We start from the raw sequence: 26,622 nt of genomic DNA on the forward strand, positions 1-26,622 counted from the left end.
GAACTTAAGACATCAGAACTGACCAACTCTAAAGAGCAATATCAGATTGATAAATTTAGAGACACAAATTTGGGTCTACCACACATACCTAAAATACTAAAGCAAGATAACTAATGAATGGCTTTTGGGAAAACCCAAATACTAAAACATGGGAAAATCCAAAGCCAGATGAGAATATCAGTCAATTTTCCCATATGCAATGCCATCATGGAAACAGAGGTGTTGCTTTCATGTCGGTGCATAAACGGAATCAGGGCTGCTTTGTAGCCATGTAGGTTTCCATTGTTATGAGCATTATAAATGGGAAGATAGCAGAGTCAATTATCCCATACTATTTTATAAGTTTGTAGGTAGATATCGATATTTCTATGTATGTTTTTGTAGGCTTCCTTGAGAAGAATAGAGATACATTCTCTGTGGATCTTATGGAGCTTGTGCGAGACTGTAAATTCAAGTTTCTTCACAACCTTTTCAAGGAGGAGTTCAGTGTGAGTCTTTATCTTAGTGACATAAAAAGTTTATCTTTTTATGTCTTTTTTATCTTTTTACATAAAAAGTTTTGGTCGGTGCTTCTGACACGCATCTGCCTACTGCTCATGTCTTTCTCCGAGCTTTGCTAAACTTTGTTTAATGTGAAAATGTGAAACCTTTTTTACAAGAAGGTTTGTTTGTCGGAAATGCATATGTCTGCTGCTCGTGTTTTTCTACTGCACTTGTGCATAGCCATAAAAAAGTGTGCCTGTTGGAATACAGTTATTTATGAAAATTGTCTATGACTAGCATTAAGCCAGGAGTTGCTTGAGATTTATTGTATTTTTAATCAGATAGCCGTCAGCGAGCGTGAATATTTTTAACAGAAATCGCTACGCCGCTTTGATGACAACCCTCTATTCACTGAGGACAAATGTTCGTAAGGCCTGTGAAGGCGCATTCTTGAATTTTAGCCATATGGCTGTTTAAGAAGCTGATTCTCACAAACCAGATTTTGAAATTAAATATTTTTAATTATTTGGCGGAAGGCACAGAACACATGCGTGGAAGTTTGGACAAAACCGACAAAAAATGTGAAACTCAAAGCTTTTACTCAACCTAACAGACAGACATGCAATGACAAAGTTTGATTTAGTATAGCTGAAGTCAAAGACTGGTTTGTTTTTCGTTCCCAATCACAGAGACAGCTCATCTCAAAAAACCCGTAGTCAGGTGGATTTGACATGTTTTGTATAGTCCTTTATATATTGTCATCATTGCCACGACATGAGTAAACAACTATAAAACCATTTTACGAAAAGACAACATACCCTAAATGTTTTTTGATACGTGAGAGTTTTATCTGTATTAGTAATCGGTACAGGTTTTAGTGGTCTTCTTGTGGAACACATTTTATGATGAACACCTAATCATCGACAGGATATTACCCTGTTGGTAATCAGTTTATATTGTATACTTATAATTAACCCCTAAATCCAGCATTGTAAATAAAATAATTTTATATTTGAGGTTGTTTTTGATTGATTTTTCAAGAATTATGAATACCACGGGATCCAAATTTTTTGAAATTTAATAATTTTGGTACTCTAAATTGTAGGTAGCAGATTGGTTCAATTTCCACTTGATCAGCAATGGCAGGAGATTTCACTGATATGCTATTTTTTGCAGATAAGTGGCAAGAGCACGTCTAAGAGAACAGCGACTCTTGGATTTCAGTTCAAGAAGTCACTAGAGTCACTAATGGCTACCCTCAGTGCCTGCCAACCATTCTTTGTTCGCTGTATCAAACCAAATGAGTTCAAGAAGGCTCAGGTACGCAGGCTATGTAACTCAGTGGTTTTTGTTTGACTTCAATAGTTCAACAGATTTTATTTTATTGGTCAGTTATTTTATATTGAAAGAAGCTTTACATTGGCGCGCCTTTGTGCAATATAATGCTTGTAAATGTATTACATGAAAAGCTGAAGAGAATAGTTTTTAAGGTTCATAAATTAGTTTTTCTTATTTACATTCATCGGGCAAACAATTTTGTCAATAGATATAACACTGAAGTTGTCCTCTCATGACAACGGGGGTTACGTTCTGAAGACCCTATCGTTAAGCTTTTTTGATGTTGAATGAAGCCCCACTCCTCAAACCTGCCATCGATGAACATTTTGCTTGGTAGGAGGCTGTTGTATTTCATACTTATAGGCTATTTTCATTGTAATTCTTTACCTTCCTTCTTCCTTCACTTTTTATAAACAATGTTCAATCAATTTTTTTAGTTATTCGACCGGGAGTTGTGCACCCGTCAGCTGAGATACTCTGGTATGATGGAGACGATTCGCATCAGACGCGCTGGCTACCCAATCAGACATCGGTTCAAGGACTTTGTTGACCGATACCGTCTCCTTGCCAACGGCATCGGGCCAGCTCACACGGTTGATTGCCGACAGGCATCTGTCAAGATCTGTGATAACGTGCTGCAAGGAACTGACTACCAGTTGGGAAAGAGTAAAGTTTTCCTTAAGGTATGCTAGTAGCCTCAGAAGTCTGTATTGTCATTCTTGCTAACCGATTGTGGGTAAAAAGTGATGTTGCTTATGAGAATCCAAGCTAAGTCATTGCTTTTATCCATGCCCACCAAGGACTTGTGATTGGTCTGACTATTTGTGACTGGTCATATCACTTTCAATACAAATGAGACATTTCATATAGTCCACAATGGGCTCCCAAAGCAAAAAATGTCAATATGGCTTAGAATTTTGTGAATCCAAGTCATTCCCAACATTTATGAAAATGTAAAGTTTGTAGCGTGTGGTTGCTATGACCTTCCTAAACGTCAACAAATAATACTGCTTAAAATCCAATCCATCATCTTTGAAGACGAATTTTTCAGTAGTGTTGAGCATTTTGACCAACCCAACATTCGATAAAAAGCTGTATCGCAGGCTAACTTGCTTCGATTTCATGTCTGAAAACAGTTTTGAAAAGCTGAGAAATTTGTCTATTACATAGGGCAAAATACTATTTTGTGCATCTGACCTCGTTTGTATTGAGAATGATATGACCTTCACATTTGTTGTCGTGACGAATAGGAGTCTTCAAGTGGCTTTTTTCAGCTGAGCATTTTATTATTTTCCGCAAACTTGGTAAATAACAGTTTGGATAATTTATTTTGGACTAAATAATGAATTGGATAATAAATAATTTATTTTGAAAAAAAGTTTCACATTCAGAGAAAGCTAAAGTATGTGTAACTCGTACTAGCGGAAGAATTGATTGGCTGAAATGTATGTTGCCTTTGACTCTCATGCAAAGTTTATTTTCTGCTTATATGTTCCATATAGAGTACTAACATTCCATCTAATGTTTGTTCTCTTAACAGAGAAAGGTCTTTGAGACGCTATTTATTATACTCGATTGATTCACTGACTCACTTTACTCATGTATAATTTAGAAAACATTTCTGTCTGAAGTTGAATTATTGCCACTAAAGTAATAAACAAATTGTGTTTTTGCTTGCTCAGGCTACTGTAATCAATGTGAACGATTTGAACCATTTTCATACATTGAACCCAAATGCTTTCCATTCTTTTTCACCCAAAGCCGATGCCGCAAACAGTTTTTTTTACAACTGGTAAGAGATGTGTCGCATGTGGACATTGTTCTGATTTTATCATGTTCTAATGTAGGATGCACAAGATGTCTACCTCGAGCATCAAAGAGAGCTTACCATCTCAAAGAAGATAGTGATCATCCAGAAAATGGTAAAAGGCTGGCACCAACGCAGGAAGTTTTTGCTCATGAAAAAGAATGTGGTGATCATACAGGCCAAGTGGAGAGGCTACGCCCAGCGCAAACGATACTTGGTCAGTTTGATGATTTGATTGGTCAATTTTGGATATTTATGTTTAATCTCGGTCCATATACAATTTTCGAAAACTTATTCATCGGTTTGCCAACATATCTGTGACATTATCTTCTTTGTTTGTCTTGATTACAATCCTTTGTTTTTTCATGGCGTCATTCTATCATGGTCCGCCATTTTTGCAGACAACTAATTTTCGTGAACGACGCTGTTTGCAATTATTTTATATCGAAGCGGAACACTCTTTTCCAGAGAATCCCAATATAATATCGAAACAACACCAAAAATATTCAATGACGTAAAGGGAACGAGAATGACGTTTGTTTGTCTACAAGTATGATGGTGTTTTCGCGAATGAGCTCATGTGCAGACAAATTGATGACGTCAAAAAAATCTAAGGATTGGAGAATATACAGGAGTTTTTGGAATGGCTGATAAATTTCACCTGCAAATCTTTTCTGTCAATAGGATTTGAACAGTTTTGGATTTTTAACCGACTGCAAAAAAAAACAAGTGAATATCTCACAGTAAAGTTTCAAAAAATGGAAATATCTGTGGACCTGCCTCCTCCAGCTCTTTGCCATCTCCTATGTCGTGTTTAAGCCCACAGATCTGGATTTTGCCCACCTTCTAATGACAGTGGCATGAACCCTGCGTGTTTAGCATGGCATTAACCAATGCACAACAGAGACTTCCTCAATTTTGGTTTTGTAAAACTGATAGTATACCCTGATTTAAATGCTGTGAATACGATCAAGCCTTGTCTAGTGATGACACGATTAGGTAATGAAGGCCAAAAATTCTTCGGCTAGTGAGGGAGTTATCTAACTACAGATTGCCATTTTATCTTTTTACTAGGAACATCTGCTACTGTTTGTAGCAATTTTCACTCACAATGTTTACTAGTACCTTCAGGTTAATAATAAAGGTTATATGAAGGTCAAGCTCTTATAGTTGAAGGCATTCTACAGTAGTTAGACTATTATTATGTTCTATGGTCTGCAGGCTATCAAGAGAGGCTATATGAGGCTACAGGCTCTTTTCCAGTCAAGGGTTTTGACGCAGCGGTTTGTCCGGACACGCAATGTTATTTGTGGCTTCCAAAGGTACGCTCGTGGCTACCTCGCTCGCAGAAGGGCTCGAAACTGGCACAGAAGTATTGTAAAAATACAAGCTGGCTTCCGAAAGATTCTTGCCCAGAGGCAAGTCAAGAGAATGAGGCTTGAGGTAAAATTTAATTTTGTTGTATATTTGAATTGTTTAGGATTATCAATGGGTACGAGTCAGGAAAAGGAGTTAGGGCATGAGAAAACAACTACCTAATCGTTGTTCAATTTTATTGTTCATGCCTCTTAAGGGTCCATGGGCGATTTTTGATGGTTTGGCATTGTCTCATGGTTGATGTCGTAAGGCTTAGCTGAAATTCTTGCTGTACAACTGACCTCTTAGGCAGAAGCGTAACTGTCACACATTTTATTCCTTGAAATTTTTTTAAGTGAAACACGTGTTTTCAACTCCTTACCAGGATATAGAATCAGCTACTGGCAATGGAACACGCTGTATGTTCTCGCATATAAGCTGAGTTTAAAACTAAAAAAGTTAACAAACTGAGGGGTCGGATTATACACGCAATTTCCAATACGTGCACATTGCAATTTAGTTCCAACAACTACAACTCGAGCCGTGCTAAACATGCGGCTGGTAGTCTGTTCCAGTTTGTTTTATTATTGTACCAAGGGTTTGTGTTTGATAAAAAGCGACATGTCAAGATTCCTTCAAAATTTGCAACGAAACTGGGTTTTTCTGTCTTGATTTTGTTCTCGTGATAAGACCAGAGCGTGCGTGCACACCTAAGATTGAAGCAGTGCTTGGTTGATTATGGTACACTATAACTGCAATAACAGCCTGTAATTGGCTGGTCATACAGATAGTTGCTTGCGTGTTTACGCTTGTCACATAAAGCTACATTCAGTTAATTTGCAGGACAGTTGAAAAACACTTATCATTAATAATAAAAGTAAAACATGCCAGTATCGGTTAATATTTTCAACAGTTTTGGTCAGCAACCTTTTGCTGTGATAGGTGTGTACGGTAGGCCCCTATGTTGCGATTTGTCGGGTCGGCATATATGCGAGGTCAGATTATATGTGAAGATATACGGTAGCTACATAGCCAAAGTTCCCTATATGCTTTTTGGTTCTCAAGGGAGAAGGTGGTCCATGATTTTGGTTTTTAGGATCAAAAAAATTCAAACATCAGATTATAGCCAGTAATTTGTCAAAAAAAATTGCTGAAATGCATTGAAAATATAAAATTATTTTATTTACAATGCTGGATTTAGGGGTTAATTATAAGTATACAACATAAACTGATTACCAACAGGGTAATATCCTGTCGATGATTAGGTGTTCATCATAAAATGTGATTCGATTCTAACCTCATTTAATTAGATTGAATTTCAAAAAATTGTCTCTTAACAATATATTCCATAAGAATTCCATTTTCTCAATATATTTTTGTAGAGAGCGAGGAAGCTCGAGGCAGACAGGATCAGAAAGGAGGAGGAAGCGGCGCTTAAGAAACAGCTCGGTAAGAAAGAAGCTAAATTGGAGGCTGAACGAAGGTTACGACAGAGATACGATGCTATTGAGCAGCAGGTGAGTTTGCATCACTGTTCAATGACATCAACCCTGGTTTTGGGTAAAATTATTTTTTTAGTTTGAGTATGACTTAAAGATGAACTTATGCAAAATGCAAGTAGATTTTATCAAAAAAATATCATTATTTTTCTATCGTTTGAGATTGTTTTTGATGTTTGAGGTGCTCTGACTGCCAGGATGTGTCAAGATTCTCTGGTGTACTCTGGTAGTATAAGGGGGAATATGAACACTGGCAACTCCTGGGTAACATGAAATGGGTATTCTTAAAATACAGTTATGTGTAACATGTATCTAGAAATATTATGGAGATAAATCTCAATTGATAAGAATTTTGTTCAGTTATATGACCAGAAAAGAAACGGTTGGAAGGAAACAATAATAAAATTGTAACATCTCTGACGAATTCAATGAAATATCACTTTTTAAAGTAGATATTGTTAGATATAGATTGTAAAACTGTCAAAATACTGGGAATTTTAGCCGTATTGGCTAAAATTTTTATATAAAAATATGTTTTTATGAAACATGCTTTTTATAAAAAGTGTGAGAATACGAAGTTTAAATCGTGTTCAGAAATAGTTTAATTTTTTAGCCAATGTTTTAGGACGTTATTGTTGAATAATATGATTGGTCGCCTCAAGCTGCAGATTCTGCTCTCGAAAAGCAACTAATGAATGATTTTGCATGAAAGTCACAGTAAAATAATTTTTGGGTATCTTTCAAATGTTGTGTGAAAGTTTCTTAGCTTTTTGCAATCGATGTAAGTTTCTCCTGTGGTAGGTTAACTAGGGTAACCGTTGTTTGCAAGTAATTGTAGATTTACTAAGGTCACCCTAAGGTCACCATAAGGTCTCTCATTGAATTATGCCGCAGGTGATCGAAGATGAAAAGCTAGACAGGGAAGAGGCCAAGAAGAAACGAGAGCAAGCAGCACTGCTCGAGTCACGTAAAGGTCGAGAGGTCGATGAGTCAGATCTGATGAACAACATGTTTGGTTTTCTTGATGATGAGAACGCGCCTAGCGATGGTCGCACTACCGACGCCTTTGGTGAGTATTTTTAGTTAAACCTAAAAATACCTGAACTCGAGTAAAATCATTGGATCATTCGTTAGCTGTCACACTTGTCATTGGCTGATCATTCTGGTTTTCAAGTTACTGTTTACTATTCACCCGGAATCATGATTGGATTAACTATAACTCACGTTTTGGGGCATTTCGTTTGCTTTATGTGAAATATGAACACTATCAACTTTTGAGAGTTTCTCCCTCATGGAAAAATAGCATCGTCATTGTATCTTTTGTTTGTTGTTCTGTCATAGCATGAGCTTAGACATTTTATACTGGTAATTGTGTAAAAACATTTGAGTGGGGTAGCGGAGAATTTCAAACTGGTTGAAAAGCTGTTCAAGTATATTCTGAACCTGAGAACAAAGGTTTTAGGAATGAAAACATGGCAATAACTTAATTTGACTGGTTTTTGTCAGGCGGAGTTGGTGACAGGTCAAAGAGGGGCAAGGTCATAGACAATGGTTTCAACACTGTTTCGAGGCCTCCACTGGCCCCCATCGAGGACGAAGAAGATCTCAGCGAGTTCAAGTTTGTCAAGTTTGCTACCACCTACTTCCAAGGTCAGTTCATGGGTCAAGGTCAGCTGTGTATTAGTTCATGCTATGACTTTTATGAGCTAGCAGATCACTTAGAGGTGCTTACTGAATAAATACCTCTAAAATTGGTGCAGAAAAGCAAGATTTTTATTTACCTTTTTAATGATGAGCTTGCACAAAATTTTTGTAAAATTTTACCAGAAAGTATTGCTATTTTTTATCATTTACGATTATTTTGATTTTTGAGGCGATGTAATTGCCAGGATGTGTCAAGATTAAAACCGACACAACTTGATAACGGATTAAAACACTCAGTTCAAACAAAAGTGCAAATTTGACATCTATAGTTGCAAAGAGACCTACAGAACGGAGACGCGTGACGCTTCAACTTGAGTGCAATAGCCGATATCAACTATAGCAACGATAGCAACTACTGATGTCATTTTGTATGTAGTTTTCTTGTGGGCATTTTTAAAATCTTGAAACATTGAAAAATCCTGGCTGTCAAATCACCTCAAACATCAAAAACAACCACAAATGATAGAAAAATACCGATACTTTCTGACAAAAATCAATTAAATATTTTTCTGTGAGTTCACTTTAGTATCGACACATTGCGATGCAGTGTGTACCAGCCTTCAATGCTGTAACATCGTCTGTTTTACCTATAGGTGGTGCGACTCATACCCACACAAGGAAAGTTATAAAACAGCCCTTACTAGAGCACAAAACGGAGGGAGAGCAGTTGGCTGCTCTTGCTGTTTGGGTTCTTATCTTGCGTTTCATGGATGATATGGCAGAACCACAGCGAAAGAATCAGCATGATACGACATCAGGTAGGTTGGAGGGTGCAGGTGGCCTATCTGAAGCTTATATAAAGATTAAAAAGCTCCTGATGCTCTCTGGTCTTGCATATTAGTGTCTGTGGATAATGAGGTCTGGCTTCCCTTGCGATGAGCGAAAATCTGAGATATAGAAACTAATTTTTAAAGTACAGTCGACCTCCGCCATACGAAATTAATGTGTTCTGGTGTTGGGATTGTAAGGCGAAAATGCTATATGGAGGGGCTCTATCGAGTGAATCTATAAAGCCTAGGGGCTGTATAGATGTATGAGCCAAAATTTTAACATCAGAACACTTACACTCTTTTCTAAACATATTGTATTTATTTCCTTGTAGATGTAAACTTGTTGATTAATCACGAAGTTCCTATTTGGTTTATTTAAAACTGGCTTTGTTGTGAGAAGGAAGTCACACACTCGTGAAAGTTCTTTTTAACCACTGTTAAATAAGTATACTTTATTGGAGTGTCTACTGTACTTTATTGGAGTGTCTACTGTACTTTATTGGAGTGTCTACTGTACTTTAGTAGAGTGTCTACTGTACTTTATCGGAGTGTCTACTGTACTTTATTGGAGTGTCTACTGTACTTTATTGGAGTGTCTACTGTACTTTATTGGAGTGTCTACTGTACTTTATTGCAGTGTCTACTGTACTTTATTGGAGTGTCTACTGTACTTTATTGGAGTGTCTACTGTACTTTATTGGAGTGTCTACTGTACTTTATTGCAGTGTCCGCTGTACTTTATTGCAGTGTCTACTGTACACAAATTTAGTAGTTCTTATATAACTTAATGACTTAGTTCTTATTTACTATACTTTCTAGTCCTCACTTATGCGATAAAATTGTTTGAAATTTCAAACTCAACTCATTTTTTGTACTTCAATAAAATTTAAATTTTGTTGTTTTATAATAGATTCAAATAAAATAAGTAGAACTAATTTCTCATTTTAAGTAGCCATCTAATTTGTCTTTCTAACTATAGAAACAAAAGATTTTTTCAGTCTTTTACAAAAAAAAGTTTTCTTGGTTCTATTACGCTGGATTACCTAAGATAACAGAAATTTATTTGATAATATGCAAGGATAGAGGTTTTCAACCTTGTTGGGCGTACTGAATTTCACCAGCTTCTGATGTGCTTTCACCGAACGTTTTTTATTGAAAAATATAGTATGACTTTTTTAAATTCTCGAGATAGTATATGTTTGACTAGTGCACAAAATGAACTGCGCATTGACAACATCATGTTCAAAGAACTTACAACAAATTGCATATCATTTCATTAACACATGCTTTTGCAAATCAGTGTGACTCTCCTGTTGCCTTCGAGAGACCTCCACCGAACTCTTGAGACTGACTCACCAAACCGCTAGAGTTTAATTGAATCCAGTTTAATCACCACTGATCTGATGGGACAAATTTAGACTGGCATTAAATCATAACTACCACAAACAACTTGTATCCTTTTTTTAGGTAAATCAGACATGTCACATATTTATGGGCGGAGCTTGTTATGCCGACTGTGTTGTTTTTGAGACCGATATTGAAACGCTGTAAAAAAGCCTTCATGACTTTAAAAGCTGGTGGACCAATCTTTATTTTGAGTACAAAATCGGAATCAGCTTGTCTGATTTACCTAGAAGAAAACGATAAAAGCTGTATGCGGCAATTATGGTTTAATTTAACAACTTTTAGAAGCAATCTTTTTTTCAGTAGTCTAACTTCAAAAAGTTTTGTTTCCTTTTTTTTAGTTTTCAAGTTTATTACTCTATGGACAATAATATTGATTTGCTCAAACTCCCATATCAGAATCACAATTTTTTCAATGGGTGTTTTGGAACGGCTGATAAATTTTGTAAAAAAGATTTTCAGTTAGTAGGAGTTGAACCTGGACTTTTTCAAACAACACATGCAAACACAAAAACATAGGAATAATTCACAGCAAATTTACAAGAAAATTGGAAGTCTCTGTGGACATGCCTCCTCCAGCGCCTATGCCGTCTTTGTGTTAAAGCACACAGATCTGGATTTGCCCACCTTCTCAGGACAGCGGCATGCACCCTGTGTGTTAAGCATGGCATTAACCAATGCACCACAGAGACTTCCTCAATTTTGGCTCTGTAAAACTGATAGTTTATTCTGGTTGAAATGCTGCCAATTTGATGAAGCCATGACTAGTGATGACATGATTGCGCATGGAATGCCAGAAATTCTTATGCTAAGCACAGGGCATCGTCTGCAATAATGTTGAGATTATTCCGCTCACAACAATTGACTTGTTCTGAAAGGTTATATATGCAATGCTGTTAGAAATTATAAGAACACCTCACACTAAATGGATAGTAACTTTATTTACGCAGGTCAAGGCCATTTAGAGAAAATTAGACCATGATACAAAAACAAAAATAGCAGAGTATACTGGAAGAAAGAGCTCTTTTCGCATAAAGTTGTTCAACAACGTAAATTGGCAAGAAGCTGGTGTCTGGTGTAAGGGGCAGAGGTTTTTTTTATAGAAAATATGAATGTAATGGATGGGCAGGCAGATTGGAGATAGGATTTTAATACTTATTTGCCGTGATTTTTTGCTGATGATTTACTGCCTTAATTTTGCTAGAAACCGCTACAAACCATGTACTGTTAGATGTACGGAGAACTTTCTAACTATGAATATGGAGAGAACAAGCGGCATTTAGCAATTCTTTTTTTTTCGATAAAAATGCATATGCATGTGACCTTGACAAAAATCGAAAGCTAGGCTAGCTATTTGCTCATTGTCTTATCAACTAATTAGTTTTGTAATACTTTTGCAACATAATTTGAACAAGTCTTGTAATAGTTGGTGGTCCTGAAAAGGGCCAGTTCCATTAATATTTGGTAGGCAAACCTTTGTTCTTGATGACAGCTTCACTGTGTCTTGGCATGTTGCCAACGTACTCTTCCAGTTTTTTTGAACTTGCTGGCTCAAAAGATGTTAGCATAAATAGTTCAAATATGTCAGCATAGATAGTCGAAAATATGTCCGCATAGATAGTCCAAAATATGTCAGCACTGGTGGGCTCAAATCCCTTAGTCATTGAGCCTAACACAGGTTGATCAATCAAAGCAGCAAGAGCCCAGCTCAGTGCCAGTCATCAGAAAGATATTATTGGCCCTCATGTAGACCTGCCCACCTATGGCGCTATTATTATAATTCAACACTTTTGTTGCACTTGAGCTACATCATTATCACTGTGTATAACATTGTGGTCGAACCCCTGAATGTAATATTGTTGCTACATTATTATCATGTAGCTACAATATTACATTGTAGCATTGTAACTACACTATTAACACAGTGTATAGCATTGGAGGGACATTAATAGCATTGTGTATAATATTGTAGCTACGCTTTGGTTGATGTTAAGGTGTGTTTGTGTTACAGCAACTCTTGGCCTTTTTTTGGTAAAGTCCACTTTTTAAATAACAGAAAAGATCGTTTCGGTGTGAATCGTAAAATGTTTGAAAGTCATCTCTGATTTATTGGAGCAAGAAATCGTTCATGAAGGCCAATCATTGGACAGTCTAAATAAGGACGTGTCTACTTGTTGTAATTTATTATAAAAATTGAAATATTTTTTGTGCAAATAAATCTTTCACTTGTATGGCATACATTAGGTGAAGTTCGGAAGTTTCAGCCAAACAGTCAATACTTTTGAGTTGATTGAGCTTTCTGACAATGAGAAATGTTGGGAATTCCCAAAGCCTCTCTAGATACGATAGCTTATTACAGAACGCTTGTCAGCCATTTCCCTAATGACTTTGCGTTTTTGATGAGACTTTTAAAATTGGTGATGTGCCAAGCTTCTACCATCAGTTTTCACCGAACATTACGTCAAGGTTTCCTAGTCTTAACCAGTGTCGTATAGTTTCACATAGTCCCGCGACCAACAGAAGCATAAACGGGAGCTCGCTTGATTCCAAACAAACAGGCCACGCCTAGTATTTTTATATAAGTTATAATGGAAAGACCGCAACATTAATCAACAAAAGCTACTCCCATTAGCAGTCGCTTTAAAATTGATTGTTGTGTCATGAACTATTTGAAAGAAAACAAAATTTCCTACAAAAAGCTGCTAATAACGTTTTTTTGTAAAAACGTAAAGTAAATGCAAAAAAAGAGCGGTATTGAGAGCGAGGTATGGTTATTCTATTAGAGATCAGTATGTCGATCCGGTTTGTTTGGAATCAGACGTTTTTATTTTCTGTTTTGGTCGCGAGACTTTTTAAAGCTATATGACTGCCAGTACAGAGCTGTATAACTTCACAGAGTTTCGCTGCTAACGGATGCGCATATCGCACTATTGTTTTATATAAGTTATAATGGAGAGGCTGCAACACTAAGCAACAAAAATTACTCCCATTGGCAGTCGCTCTGAAATTGATTGTTGTATTATACACCATTTGAAAAAAGACAAAATTCCCTACAAGAAACTACAAATGATTTTTTGTAATAAAGTAAAGTAAATGCAAAAGAGTGAGATGTTGAGAGCGAGGTAAGAATATTCCATTAGAGATCAGTATGTCGATCGGGTTTGTTTGGAATCAAGCATTTTTGTTTCCGGTTTTTGGTCACGGGACTCGGTGAAACTATACGACACTGGTCTTAACTACAAACTAACAGTCAATGTGGAGTTGTCTCACCACAGGCTTAAACTAGTGCAATCTACGGAAGGTCCAAGGTAAGCCAGCACATGCTGAAGGTGGCTTCTTTTTTGGCCCTGAAAATAATTTTTCGGTCTTGCAGTGATGACAAAGATTTATCAGACCCTTGGCAGGAGGTTCAACAAGGAGGACCTGGAGAAAGCTATGCAGGCCAATCAGCAGCTAGAAGAGGAGCCTAACTACCTTAGCCAGAAGTCTGTTACCTGTAAGTATTTCTTCCTATTAGCTGCGTGTTTAGAGGGTGGGCTGGATGGTGTTCCATTCTCTCTCATGGTCGTAGTTTGGGGTTAAATTTAGTGGTGAATTGGCACAAAGTTCTAGTAGATATCAGAGAGTATCAGTATTTTTCTATCATTTGTGATTGTCATTGATGCTTGAAGGGATCTGACTGCCCGGATGTTTCAAGATTAAAATCGGCAAAACTTGTTCAGATCAAGTGAAAGTGTTATTATGATGTCTATAGTTACAAATAGACAGACAGAATAGAGAAGCGTAATACTGCAACTTGAACACAATAGTGGATATCAACTAGTGACATCATTTTGCACATTTGAGTGTTTTAACCGCAATCAAGTTTTGATGATTTTAATCTTGAAACATCCTGTCAGTCAGATCACATCAAACATCAAAAGCACTTACAAATGATAGTAAAATACTGATAGTTTCTGATAAAATCTACTAAAATGTTTTGTAAGCTCATATAATAGCAGATCTTCCAACCAAAAATTTAGTTAGTTAAAGTTAGTTGATTAGTGTTCAGTAGTTTTCAGTCATGAAATTACTTCCTTTCTAGTAGGCTATTATATATTCATGTGAAATTCACAGAACTTGTAGTCTACCACAGTCAAGCTTATCGCTCGCTCGATCTGATTTGCCATTCAGTTGTAAAAAGACTTTAGCGTTGTAAATTTGTAACGCTAGCTATCGTATCACCACGCTGTTATTGCTTTCATTTTCGTAAAAGTTGGAGTCAATTTTTTAAATAGCATTTTGCTAATACTTTAGGTTTTCTAAGCTTACGAGTGTTTTCATTTTATTCAAATTTCCTACTGTTGCATTCTTATATTATTGAACTTTCTCGTGTCTTCTCTGTGCCATAATTAACCCTTTGGCTGGGTAAAAGCCCGGCAAAAACACCCGAAAGTCGTGTAATTTATTTTTCAAAGTTCAATAAAATCGATATGTTATGAACATGCATTGCTCAAACTAAAATTTATTTCTATGAACAAAATCTTTTGTACATAAACATTCATTTACATATCTACTACCACAAAAAATACAACAATGTGCAACTGTCCCTGTATGAAATGCTTGGAAGCATTTTTTTCGGTAAAGTTCAACGCTATAACGTAGCCGTGCGAGCTACCATAACAGTTGTTTTTCTCTGTATATTCCAAGTATATTAAAAGTCCAAAAAGTTTACATCACTTCTATCATCTGAATTATTTTTATTCTGATCAGACAAAAGATCACTAACGATCGCAGGATCAAATAATCTTTTATTTTGCCGTTTTGAAAGTCGAGCCGATGTTGACTGGTTTTTCCAACTTTTATTCTTTTCTAAGGAGACGCGATTTGTTTAGCTTTTAGCACAAAGCAACGCCTTTCAGATAATCGTTTCATATTGTAAATCATCGACTAATATCTTGTTGATGATATTTAAAACTTACTAGTGTTCATATCCTTTGTTTAACGTTACTAGGCGACAGTTTTATAAACGTCTACAGAAAGCAACATAAATTTTGTTTCCGCATGCAAGCGATAAACGACATTTTGGTCGTTTTCCCAGCCAAAGGGTTAACATCTTATAGGCTAGCGAATTTTCCCTTTTTGTAAGTAGGTCTGGTTTTTGGCAGACATCTTCCAATTTACCAATTGACACTAATGATTTGAGAGATGTTCTTATATTCATCCAAGGTTTTTGAAATTTGAGGCATGAATTTGGGAAGCTTTAGAACTGCAGGGAACTATGGCACAATTAATGCATATTGAACACCATCACCAACATATCACCATTTTTTACGAAAGCGAGTTTTTCTAAAACGGAAAAATAAATATCCAGTAATGTGTAACTAAGCTTTTATCTGCCACGGCTTCATAATGAATTCCTGAAAAGACCCAATCTTCACCACAATGAGAGCTGGATCCATCTCTCTCAAGCCTTGCTTATAGCAATATAAAAAAGTTACACTGCATGGAAATTGAAGTCAGATACTCCGATTCGCAATCAAAAACACTACCAACCGCGCCACTGGACCACACTGCAGCATTATTGAATAATTGTGGACATATTGATATTCTCTCACAGTGCGCGAGGACTGCTAAGGTCTCAAATAAAATGAGCTGGAATGTTTATTTCTTGTCAGAGAATCTATGAATGGGTCTGGCTATCATGATCTTCATCATTTTCTTATTCGAAAGCCATTAAGTTGCTTTAAATCTTCACTCTTATTGTCTAAAAGCTTCTGTTTGAGTCCTTCCAAAAGTTTTATCGACAAAGTTGTTGAGCAAAACAAATAAAACTATCTTAACAGGGTTGCTAGATATCACTTTCATGTGCTAGTTATGCTCATTTCTACTTTAAGTTATGTCTTGTCCTCCACTTTCACCTTCTGCTTACTTGTTGTAACCCAAGTATTGTTACTCTTGTTTTCAGCTCCGTCTAGTGAAGGTATTTGTCTGTGGTAGGATCATGTTTTCCGCTTGATATTTCTTTTAGTCGCTCTAGAATTTATTGTTTTTCTTTTCTTGTTATTATTTACAATGAATGATGATTTCCTTTGTAAGATTTCTACCCGCAATGGCATATGGTAACGCTCATCAGAGTTCATGTTGCGCTTCATTGTTTGTTAATTTGCATGCCCCCTCTCCCTGGCCCACCACCTGCTTGGTAAACTCTGTAGGTGTTAAAAACAAGAGACATGAGCCATAACTCTATGAGAGGCTAGTTATATTCTGGATAAACTTCAGTGTTTTGGATCTGGGGTTAATTTTCATCTCACTCAATAATTCCTGATTTCTGTCTTCATTTTTTTTTTGGTTTGTAAAGGAAAGCATCATTTTATTAATGATTACTAACGTCCATAACAAGTTTATCGAAACTTCAGTATAATTTCAGCATATTGCTTCGGTATAGCTTGCTTTAAACCTAGAGGCACCTGCAAGTGGTGTCAAGTTCTGCTCTGTACTAGCTGACAGCGATGAGCAGGTGGAATTAGGGTTGCAGATTGTACATCTATTTATTCACACATTCCCTTAACTTCCTACAGCACGCGATATGAAGTCTTTAATGATAAACTGATGCTGCATGTATCTGCTCCATTAGGTGGCAGTTTCCTGTATATTCATCTTGACAAATTATTAGCTTCTCTCTTTATTTTACACCTACCATTTATCTCTGTATGTCCTTCACCTCCTGTTACATGGTGGCAATTATTCATTTCCCGGTGTTGGCTTTCTTTATGGTATTGCGAATATGTACTTTTTGTAGTAATAGTTGATGAGTTCAGTAGTGAACATATGTCTAACGTTTTTTTTTTTTTGATTATGAATAAAATTAAGTTTCTTACATTTTTCAATACAGAGCGTAACAAAAATATTGTTTTCATCAGCTTTCTTATACCAACGAAATTTATAAGTGGACCTTTATTGTCTCGTGGTATTCAATGCGCGGACAATTTTTATTTCTTAATTTAGGGGTTACACACTTCCTAAAGAAAAAAGTAATAAAAATAACATCGTTTTTCAAAAAAATTGATGAAAAAAGTCTTATTAGATTTTTTAATGTTCAATAAAATCAGTTTCTTCTCAACAGTTACCCACTTTTAGGGTTTTGGAGAAACCTCAAAAATCAGTGCGATTTGGTTTGTCTCACGATAACAGCCAATTAGAATGTATCAAAAAGTTCCTAAACAGAGCAATTCATCATAAACTATAAGATTTGGTACCTCCAGTGCAAAAGAAGAGTGTGAGGAAAAAGCTGGTCTCTATGACGCTTCGTAAGAAGTCGAAGATAACGAAGGAGATCTCTGATCGACTGGAAGGGGACGAGATAGTTCCCGTATCAACGGGAGGAAATGCTCTGCTCGAAGACAGATACATGAGCAACCTGGAAAAGCTTCATTTCATCATCGGGCATGCCATCCTTCGCCCCGATCTCAGGTCTTCCTTTTGTTTTTCTTCTAGCTATTCTTAAAAAATAATGATGAAAAACAAAGAAAAGCTGAACTTTCTCATCTTTTTAGCTGAATTAGTGTAATTGTAATAATTATATTTTAGTTTATGGTTTCATCAGTGGCAATAAGTTTACTTAAACTTTTTCACTGAGATAGATTCATTTTTTTTATAAAATTATCAAATCCAAGTGTTATCTTCAGTGAGTTCTGTTTCTGCATTCGCAGTAAGAAATTAAAACATGCTGCTAGTATTCCAGAGATAATAAAATGCAACTGCCTTCTCCCTTTTAAAGTGTACATAGTATTTTGTTGCCATAAAAAGTCATTAAGGAAAACCTATTTCACGAGGCTAGGAAAGCATTCGTGTCTATGATATGTTTACAGTCACCTACTCAGTCAATTTAAGTATGGGAACTTTTCATGTAAAGTGGGTCAATGCTTGAAAACGGTTTTGGTTTTAAGATATAGGCATTAAAAGTTGACCACAATTCTGATTTCTTGCAGCAAAAATATTCTTTGTAAGATTTCTTATTTTGTTGAGAAAGTAGTTCGAGCACATCCACTGCAGTCAAAGAGATTGTGGTCTGACACAATTATCCTAAATTAGAGGTTATTGTTATACGAGAACTAAATTAGGCACACAGACTTAATACATGGCAATCAAATTATGCTGCCAATAGCTAATTCAGTCATCTGTCTTTAGATTAGCAGGAGATGATTCCATTTGGGAAGCAATAGTTGATGCTTGGTTTTTTGTTTTCAGTTATGACTATACTAGAGGTTTTGTTTATTATTAATATTACGTATATTTATTTATTTTATATTTAACTTTTGTATTTATTTATTTTCAATTATGACAATACTAGAGGTTTTATTTATTACTAATATTACGTATATTTATATTTTATATTTATTTATTTTCAGTTATGATTATACTAGAGGTTTTATTTATTAATAATATTACTTATGTTTATTTATTTATTAATATTTTTATATCATCTCGTGTCAGAAGTAAGCCTGGTAATATCTGGAATTTCTTTCATTCTGGTTCTCAGGAACCAGATGGAGTTTTAAAACCAAATATTTTTAGTGACACGTGAAAGGCGCGTAGAATATATTTATAAGGTTTGTTTGAAGTCGGCCAAAAAATGATTTACAGACACACAATAATAAAGAGGGGTTTATCAATATAGATTTAATTGTGTAATTAAGTTATTACACAAATTGCGTACATATAAAAGAGCCGTATAGCCAAATTACAAAATTAGTAATTTTTTTCATTTTTTAATTCTGTTTGGATATGAAAAGCTGATAGTTGAAATCTTCAAAGATTTTGATTCCACTTTTGACAAGCCGATATTTTTAACAAATTTATGTCACAAAACAGCTTTCTGTGCACGCTTATACAGTTCCATGTATTGAAAGGTGCTAGGATATTTGCAAATCTTTGAAACTTGGATGATTTGCAGTCCTCATTGATGGTGACTGGTTATTGATGACTCAAAGATCACAGGATAGTTTTATGTTTGTAGAGATGAGATTTACTGTCAGATATGCAAGCAACTTACCCAGAATAATGGTCGGGCCTCCCATGCCAAAGGCTGGATATTACTTTCTCTCTGCGTTGGTTGCTTTGCTCCTAGTGAGAGGTAAGCGCTAAGTGCTGTAAAATCTCTGGTTCAGAAAGCGAGTTCAAAATCTTCAGGAGTAGCTCTCTAGATCCTCAAACCACTAGTATGTTTTAGGTTTCTGAAAACCAGAAAATATTTTCTAGATAATGATGTCATAGATGTAGGTGTAGTAAATGCTATGGGTAATCAATTTGGGCAGATGTATCAACAGGTATGGTGATGCAACGCTGGAACAAGATAATGAGACATTATTGTTTGTTTATGTTCATTTTACATGCAGCAGCATGTATATCAAGCAGTCTGTCGTGTTGATGATGGCAGTTTCATATTAGTAGGGAAACACATGAACTCGCTTAGCAAACAATCAATAGTAAAGTAAATAAGGATGAGAAATTTTTTAAGTAATGAAGAGTTGCCTGCTCTTTTTCTAGTGTTAGATAAAGTGGAAGAGGAAGCAAATCTCAATTCCATGAATCATTTTTATAATAATTTGTATGCCTCATCGAACTTTTACTCAATTTTTTTAAATAGCCAGAGACCCGTCTCAACAATACCATAGCCAGAGACGACATTGTCCTTTAGCAGCCAACAACAGCGCAGCTTTTGAAACAGCAGCCAGTGGTCAAACGGCGTACGACACATGATATGCGTGAAATTTCTAAAAAAAGTTTACGATTATTAATCTATATAAAGGGGTTCACCAACAAGCCTATGTATATATGGTGAGCCCAGTAAATGCCTTTTCAATGTACTCGTAGGTTAAAAATCTAAATATATTAGCAGAACGTAAATGGTAGTATCGTATAGCTCTGCCATATTTTATACTAGTCAGCTTCATCTCTAGGTTTATCAAGTATCTCAAGAACTTTATAAATGAGGGACCCACAGGCTACGGCTCTTACTGCATGGAAAGACTTAGGAGGACATGCATGAATGGGACAAGGACACAGCCCCCAAGCTGGCTTGAGCTGCATGTGGGTAGAACATGAGGCTCTATTTATTTAGTTCTAATATTGATAGAGTTGTCCATCAAACACTTTTTATTGTATTACGTACCATCGGTAACCGACATAATTTGCTAGATGAGTAAGTATGTGGGTCTCTAATCTAAACAGTTAAAGGTGAACTTACACAAAATTTTAGTAGATTTTATTAGAAAGTCTCGGTATTTTTCTATCATTTGTGGTTGTTTTTTATGGTTGAGGTGATCAGTCTGCCTGAACGGTTCAAGACTAAAGTTGACAAAATTTGATGGCACTTGAAGCGCTCAGATCAAGCGAAAGTGTGATTATGATATTTATAGTTGCAAAGAGACCAACAGAATAGAGACACGTAATGCTGCAACTTGAATGCAGTAATCAATATCAATTATTGCAACGATAGCAACTATTGATGTCATTTCTTCTGAGTATTTTAACCCCTTTCAAGTTTTGTCGATTTTAATCTTGAAACATCCTGGCAGCCAGATCACTTCAAAAACAATCGCAATTGTTAGAAAGATACCGATAATTACGGATGAATCTACTAAAATTTTACGTAAGCTCATCTCTAAGTAGGCATAAGATCATATCCTGTTGCATATCATTACAAACCTCCCCCTCTTGCGAGAATTAATATGCCAGAATTTTTTAATGTGCTTCAAAACAAAAACTTGTAGACTTGGTTTTAACAAATAAGGTTTACTTGTGTATGTGTCTGTTTGAACTGACAGCATAAGTTATTAGTCTCTGATTAGAGCGGATTGATTAGGGTGTATTTATTGGGGCGAGTTGATTAAGGCGGATTGATTAGGGCGGACTGGTAAGAGGACCTTGCATAAGATTGCCATAGTTGTTTCAATAGTTACTGCGAATAGTGGGGTAAAATTTACTCACAAAAAACATGTTCTGGTGTTTCACAGGCTACAAAGTCGAAAAAACCTCTGATGCTGCCGATTACTTTCATGGATGGCAACACCAAGACTCTTCTCGCTGACTCAGCCACCTCAGCGAGAGAGCTGTGTGACCAGCTGGCAAATAAGATACAACTAAGGGATAAGTTTGGCTTTTCCCTCTACATCGCTCTCTATGATAAAGTGTCATCCCTCGGCTCAGGTGGGTGTCGTCACTCAGGCTAGTGTGCGTCAGACGTAGCTCTTTATTTTTAGGAAAGTGAGTAGAGGAGTGTTTGATTTTTATAAAGTTAGCAGTGATGATGGCCAAAAAATTGTGTGCATATCGTTTGTAGCAAGCTGTATATAATTTTTTTTGTTTCAAATGTTTCTCAAATATTGTCAACTTTTTAAAGTCTTCTAACCAAGTAGAATTAATCTTGTGAAAGATTGTACTTTTAGTTCCCATGTAAAGAGAATTTGAGTTCGGCTTTATGCATTTTCTAAAACTGCATAAAAAGCTCTTTTTCTCCGTCATTTTTTGCTTTGAACTTTGCTATATTTATGTAGGCATATATATAATATTATAATGTATTTATTATAATCTATAATGCTATATTTTTAAATAATATAAAACATTAATATAGTATATTAATGTTTTATATAAATATAACTATATTTATTTTAAACAAATAGTTTTGTCATTTCAAAGTCAGTAAGTACAACAACCCTTTTTCCATCAATTTATGCATAGTTTCTGTTTCAGGAGGGGATCACGTGATGGATGCAATATCTCAGTGCGAGCAGTTTGCCAAGGAACAAGGAGCATCCGAGAAACATGCTCCTTGGCGGCTGTTTTTTAGAAAAGAGATTTTTGCTCCTTGGCATAATCCTTCAGAGGATGACGTCTCCTCGAATCTCATTTACCAACAAGTCGTTAGAGGCATCAAGTTTATGGAGTACAAGTGTGACAAGGTAAGTTGTGAATAAACAATTCGAAGAAGCGTTGAAAGCTTTTGAGTATTTTATCTTGTCAGGTAAGGCAGCAAATCAGTGAAGAAGGTTTCAAAACTTTGCAAAAATTCGGTTTTTGTAGAAACATTATAAAATTAGCGAGTGGTTAATTAGTCACATTAGTGTGATTTGCAATTTCACCAATATAGCATCACATGACATCTGTCAGAAGTGTCATGTAATTGGGCAGACACGTGTTGACATGTGTCAGTGTCAGCCTGGCATGTGATGATGTTTGACACTGCCACACGTTGACATGTCAGTGTCGGTCTATTATGTAATAATGCCTGACACTGACACATATCAGACTGAAGCCGTTCAAATTGTCTCATGCCAATTTCATCACACCTCCGATGCACGCTGCCTGATGTTATCCTGGTAGCATTTCATTAGCACAACTAATCAGAAATCTGCGCGTATCATAATATTACTGCAAAAAAAGAATTTTTGTCAAATGTAATAAAGTTAGTCTGTTAAAAGATGGTGTAATGACTCATTGCAGCTGTTACTTTTCATTAGTTCATAATTGCTCCCAAAATCTACTTGTACCAGTTAGAGGAGAGGAGTGTGATGTCATCAGGTTATGTTCCATGGGCAGTTTACAATACTATCTTATCACGCTTATGTGCCTGTATAATCGTTTCATTCTGATCACATCTGTGCAGGAAGAGGACCTAGCTATCATAGCTGCCCAACAATATTATATAGACTATTCTACTGACATGAATGTGGAGAGATTGGCCTCCCTTATCCCCTCGTACATACCAGACCACCTGATCACAGGCCGTAACAGTAGAAGAGACCAGCTAGGTTGGGCTAAGGAGGTCAACAGGGCGTTTAGCAAGTGCTACTTCAGCCGAGAGAAAGTTCCAGCCCAAAAGGTAGCTTAGGTTTTTGATGATCTCACTTTGCCAAGTCGTCGCTTTTTTATGGTTTTGTTGAAGTAAAAATTAATGCAAAACAATTGTGGTCACCCTTTTTTATAACATGAGCGATAAAGGAACAATCATATGGTAGCGACAGCTTTCTAAAAAGGCCTGCAACTAAAGACAACGTGTTTCTCATCATCATCTTGAGGGAATCAAAGATTTGTGTAAACTGAACTATGGGCTAGTTTTCCGATATTTTGATTATCAGGTCCTGGGAATCATAATAAAACAAACTAAATATTTAATACATACGTTTAAATCACTAATGATATAAAAATGAAAAATCATTTATTAATAGGACATCACTTAAATAAGTATTGATTAGGTAGAAACTACAATTATTGCGGAAATAACAGAAACGAGTGACATGGTTAGTGACCCATGAATCGATGGTCGTGTTCACTGATTGCCTGGAAACTGATTTACTTTCAGTGGTTACACACTCTTTGGGCTACTGGTTCATCTTGTGTCAGCTTATAGGAAACATGTGACTGAAACACTCACTTGCCAAGTTTTAGAAACTGCTTATCAGGAGGTCGTCGACAGTAAAAACTAGTATATATAACTAGTTACTAGTCAGGATAGAGCTATATGCCTTAAGATAAAATCGTTAAGTTTTGTCTTTCTTCAGTTATTTATATAGACAATGATCATGACTAGTTTTATGTAGACTTTTATGAATATAACTATTGGTTTGGCCATTGTGTTATTGATCGCATAGTTTTATATTTAAAATATAAAATTATATATTACATAATATTATAATACAATTTATTATTTGTAATATATACATGTGTTATATTATAATATAGATAATGTTAATATATTTTATTATATATAAATATAATATATTAATATTATTATAGTATAAATATATTATAATATTATTTATATATATTATATAAATATTATTATAATCTATCAAAATATTTATTATAATACTTTTTATAATAGAATTATAATATATATAATACTATACATTTATATATTATATATAAATATAATATATAAATATTACTATGATACACATAAATATATTATAATAATATTTATACATATTATGTATAAATATTATTATAATATATTAAAATGTTTATAATATATTTAATTGATCGTATAATTGTGTGTTGCAGCTGAAGGATGACATTGTGGACTATGCAAAATACAAGTGGCCCCTACTCTTCTCCAGATTTTATGAGGCCTACAAGTTTGCTGGTCCAAGTCTGCCAAAGAATGAAGTGATCATAGCTGTCAACTGGACAGGTGTCTACGTGGTTGACAACGAAGAACAGGTGCTACTCGAGCTGAGCTTCCCTGAGATTACCGCAGTCTCTAGTAGCAGGTGAGTTTTGGACCTGTCTATTGGTATCTCGGACTTATAAGGGATGTTTGATTTTTCTATAAACAAACGTTTGATTTTTTTTGCATTTTGTGTAGCGATGCTTGTTTATGCTGTGGCTGGTATCTCTATGATACAATAGAGCCCATAGTCATTCTACAAGCTGTTTCCATAAAGCTATCACAATCTAAATAAACACATAGTAAGCTGGATGCATCATTAAAATGGTGGGCCTAATCAGTTGTTAAATTGTGGCATTGTCAATCACAGCATATGGTTGTTGATATCTTTGGCCTCAACTATAATAATATTACTATAATAAATATTATTATAGTAATATTTACTATAATTAGAGCCAAGTCTGTCTGTGCACAGCCACAGTTGGAGGCTGGGGAAAACATGACATGGTGCAGGATTTGAACTTACAGCTTTCAGCATGGTGGACTAACACTATAAAAATTGCCCCAATCAGCCTATTTTGGCAATGTAGAATATTTGCATGTATAGTTATTACACCCGAAAATCATTCACAGCACACCATACTGCTAGGGTACTAGTCTTTATAATTTTGGCTATAAAAACATGACAAATGAAATACTTTAACAGATTTTCATCTGCACTGCTGTGTGAGCAACTAAAACGGTGTGTGCTATTACACCACATAGTAATTTTAAAAAAGCAATGATAAATAGCTCAGTGGCCGACTGAATGCATCAGTTAGTCACTAGGAAAGAATGCTGGAGTTGACTAGTTCAGTGGTTTAAGAATAAAAATATTTATACATTTATTATATTTGTTGGATATTTATGTGTCTTTCTAAATTTCTACACAGAATTATGTTTAAATTTGTTATTTGGTTCACCTGTATATCTATAACAAGATTTACATAAGAAGCGTGTTTATTGTTTTTTGTTTGCTTATTTTTTTTAAGGTCTGATTCTTTTTTCAACATTTTCTTTAAAATGTTTGTGTTTAAAGTAATTCATTAAAATTCCAATAATACTAGACTTGATTGGTCATTTTCAACAAAATAAGTCAGCTTTTAGATATTTTTCATTCAATTATTATACATCCGGCTAGGGAAAGTTGGTTGATTTTAAACTGTTAGCAAAGTAAGACTTTTGATATTCATTTCAATCTAGAGTTGTCGGCTCTCTGAGCAGAATGTGTCTTCAGAAGGTTGCTTAATTATCTCCTCCCAATTTGACCAAACTTGACTTTCTAATTTTCGAAGCGTTTTATCAATCACCTTCTACAGACTCGACTGTTCTAAAAACGGACCGAAAAATTATAAGCTGTGTTCCTCTTAGATGGTCCTGGTTTTGTTCAAGTCAGTTGGCTGTATAGTCTCCTTTCTTCTAGTAAGTACCGGCTGCTGTTTGTTTTAGGACTGGTAAAATGCACGGACAGAGTTTCACTCTCGCCACTGTCAAGGGAGACGAATTCACTTTCACGTCTCCGAATGCGGAGGACATCCGAGACCTTGTTGTCTATTTCCTGGAAGGGCTGAAGAAGAGAAGTAAATATGTGATAGCCTTGCAGGACTATTCATCAGCGGGTGACGGCACACCGTTCCTAAGGTAACCATGGCAACATTGTGTAGCTTTTAATGTCTGTCTGAAAATGCCACCCAACTGGTTGTATGTAGTACAGTTTAACTTTTCGATTTGAAGCTCATCTCTTCTGATATTTGCTTTGTCTGTCAAAACTGATACATGTTGGAGTCAGTATGCCTATCCTTCGGTTTTTTGTAACGTCATTCTATTGTGGTCTGCCATTTTTGTAGATAACCTTTGCGTTTGAAAATACGAAGCTTCTGCAATTATTTTCGCAAACGACACTGTTGTTCGCAATTTTGTATAGCGGCGCTGAATACTTTCTTCAGAGAATCCCGATATAATATCAAAATAACACCAAAAACACTATTCAATGACGTAAGGTGAACGAGAGTGACGATTTTTGTCTACAAATATGGCGGTCTCTCCGTGAACGAGCGCATGTGCAGACAAATT

The 26,622-nt window shown here is 35.7% G+C and overlaps 1 protein-coding gene across 1 annotated transcript in view; it reads left to right on the forward strand.

Annotated features, from left to right (window-relative positions):
- Positions 1 to 26,622, forward strand: part of LOC137401681 (myosin-VIIa-like) — a 54,284-nt gene that overhangs the window by 8,558 nt on the left and 19,104 nt on the right. Inside the window, exons 6-23 of the mRNA XM_068088140.1 lie at positions 385 to 488; positions 1,660 to 1,803; positions 2,259 to 2,504; positions 3,669 to 3,845; positions 4,850 to 5,071; positions 6,367 to 6,501; positions 7,378 to 7,552; positions 7,990 to 8,133; positions 8,781 to 8,945; positions 13,735 to 13,857; positions 17,606 to 17,813; positions 19,360 to 19,476; positions 20,303 to 20,432; positions 21,359 to 21,551; positions 22,095 to 22,303; positions 23,008 to 23,223; positions 24,405 to 24,613; positions 25,999 to 26,190. Coding sequence (XP_067944241.1) covers positions 385 to 488; positions 1,660 to 1,803; positions 2,259 to 2,504; positions 3,669 to 3,845; positions 4,850 to 5,071; positions 6,367 to 6,501; positions 7,378 to 7,552; positions 7,990 to 8,133; positions 8,781 to 8,945; positions 13,735 to 13,857; positions 17,606 to 17,813; positions 19,360 to 19,476; positions 20,303 to 20,432; positions 21,359 to 21,551; positions 22,095 to 22,303; positions 23,008 to 23,223; positions 24,405 to 24,613; positions 25,999 to 26,190 — 3,109 coding nt within the window. The remainder of the gene's footprint in view (positions 1 to 384; positions 489 to 1,659; positions 1,804 to 2,258; positions 2,505 to 3,668; positions 3,846 to 4,849; positions 5,072 to 6,366; positions 6,502 to 7,377; positions 7,553 to 7,989; positions 8,134 to 8,780; positions 8,946 to 13,734; positions 13,858 to 17,605; positions 17,814 to 19,359; positions 19,477 to 20,302; positions 20,433 to 21,358; positions 21,552 to 22,094; positions 22,304 to 23,007; positions 23,224 to 24,404; positions 24,614 to 25,998; positions 26,191 to 26,622) is intronic.

Source organism: Watersipora subatra, chromosome 8 (genome assembly GCF_963576615.1).
Source record: "Watersipora subatra chromosome 8, tzWatSuba1.1, whole genome shotgun sequence".
Lineage (NCBI taxonomy): Eukaryota > Metazoa > Bryozoa > Gymnolaemata > Cheilostomatida > Watersiporidae > Watersipora > Watersipora subatra.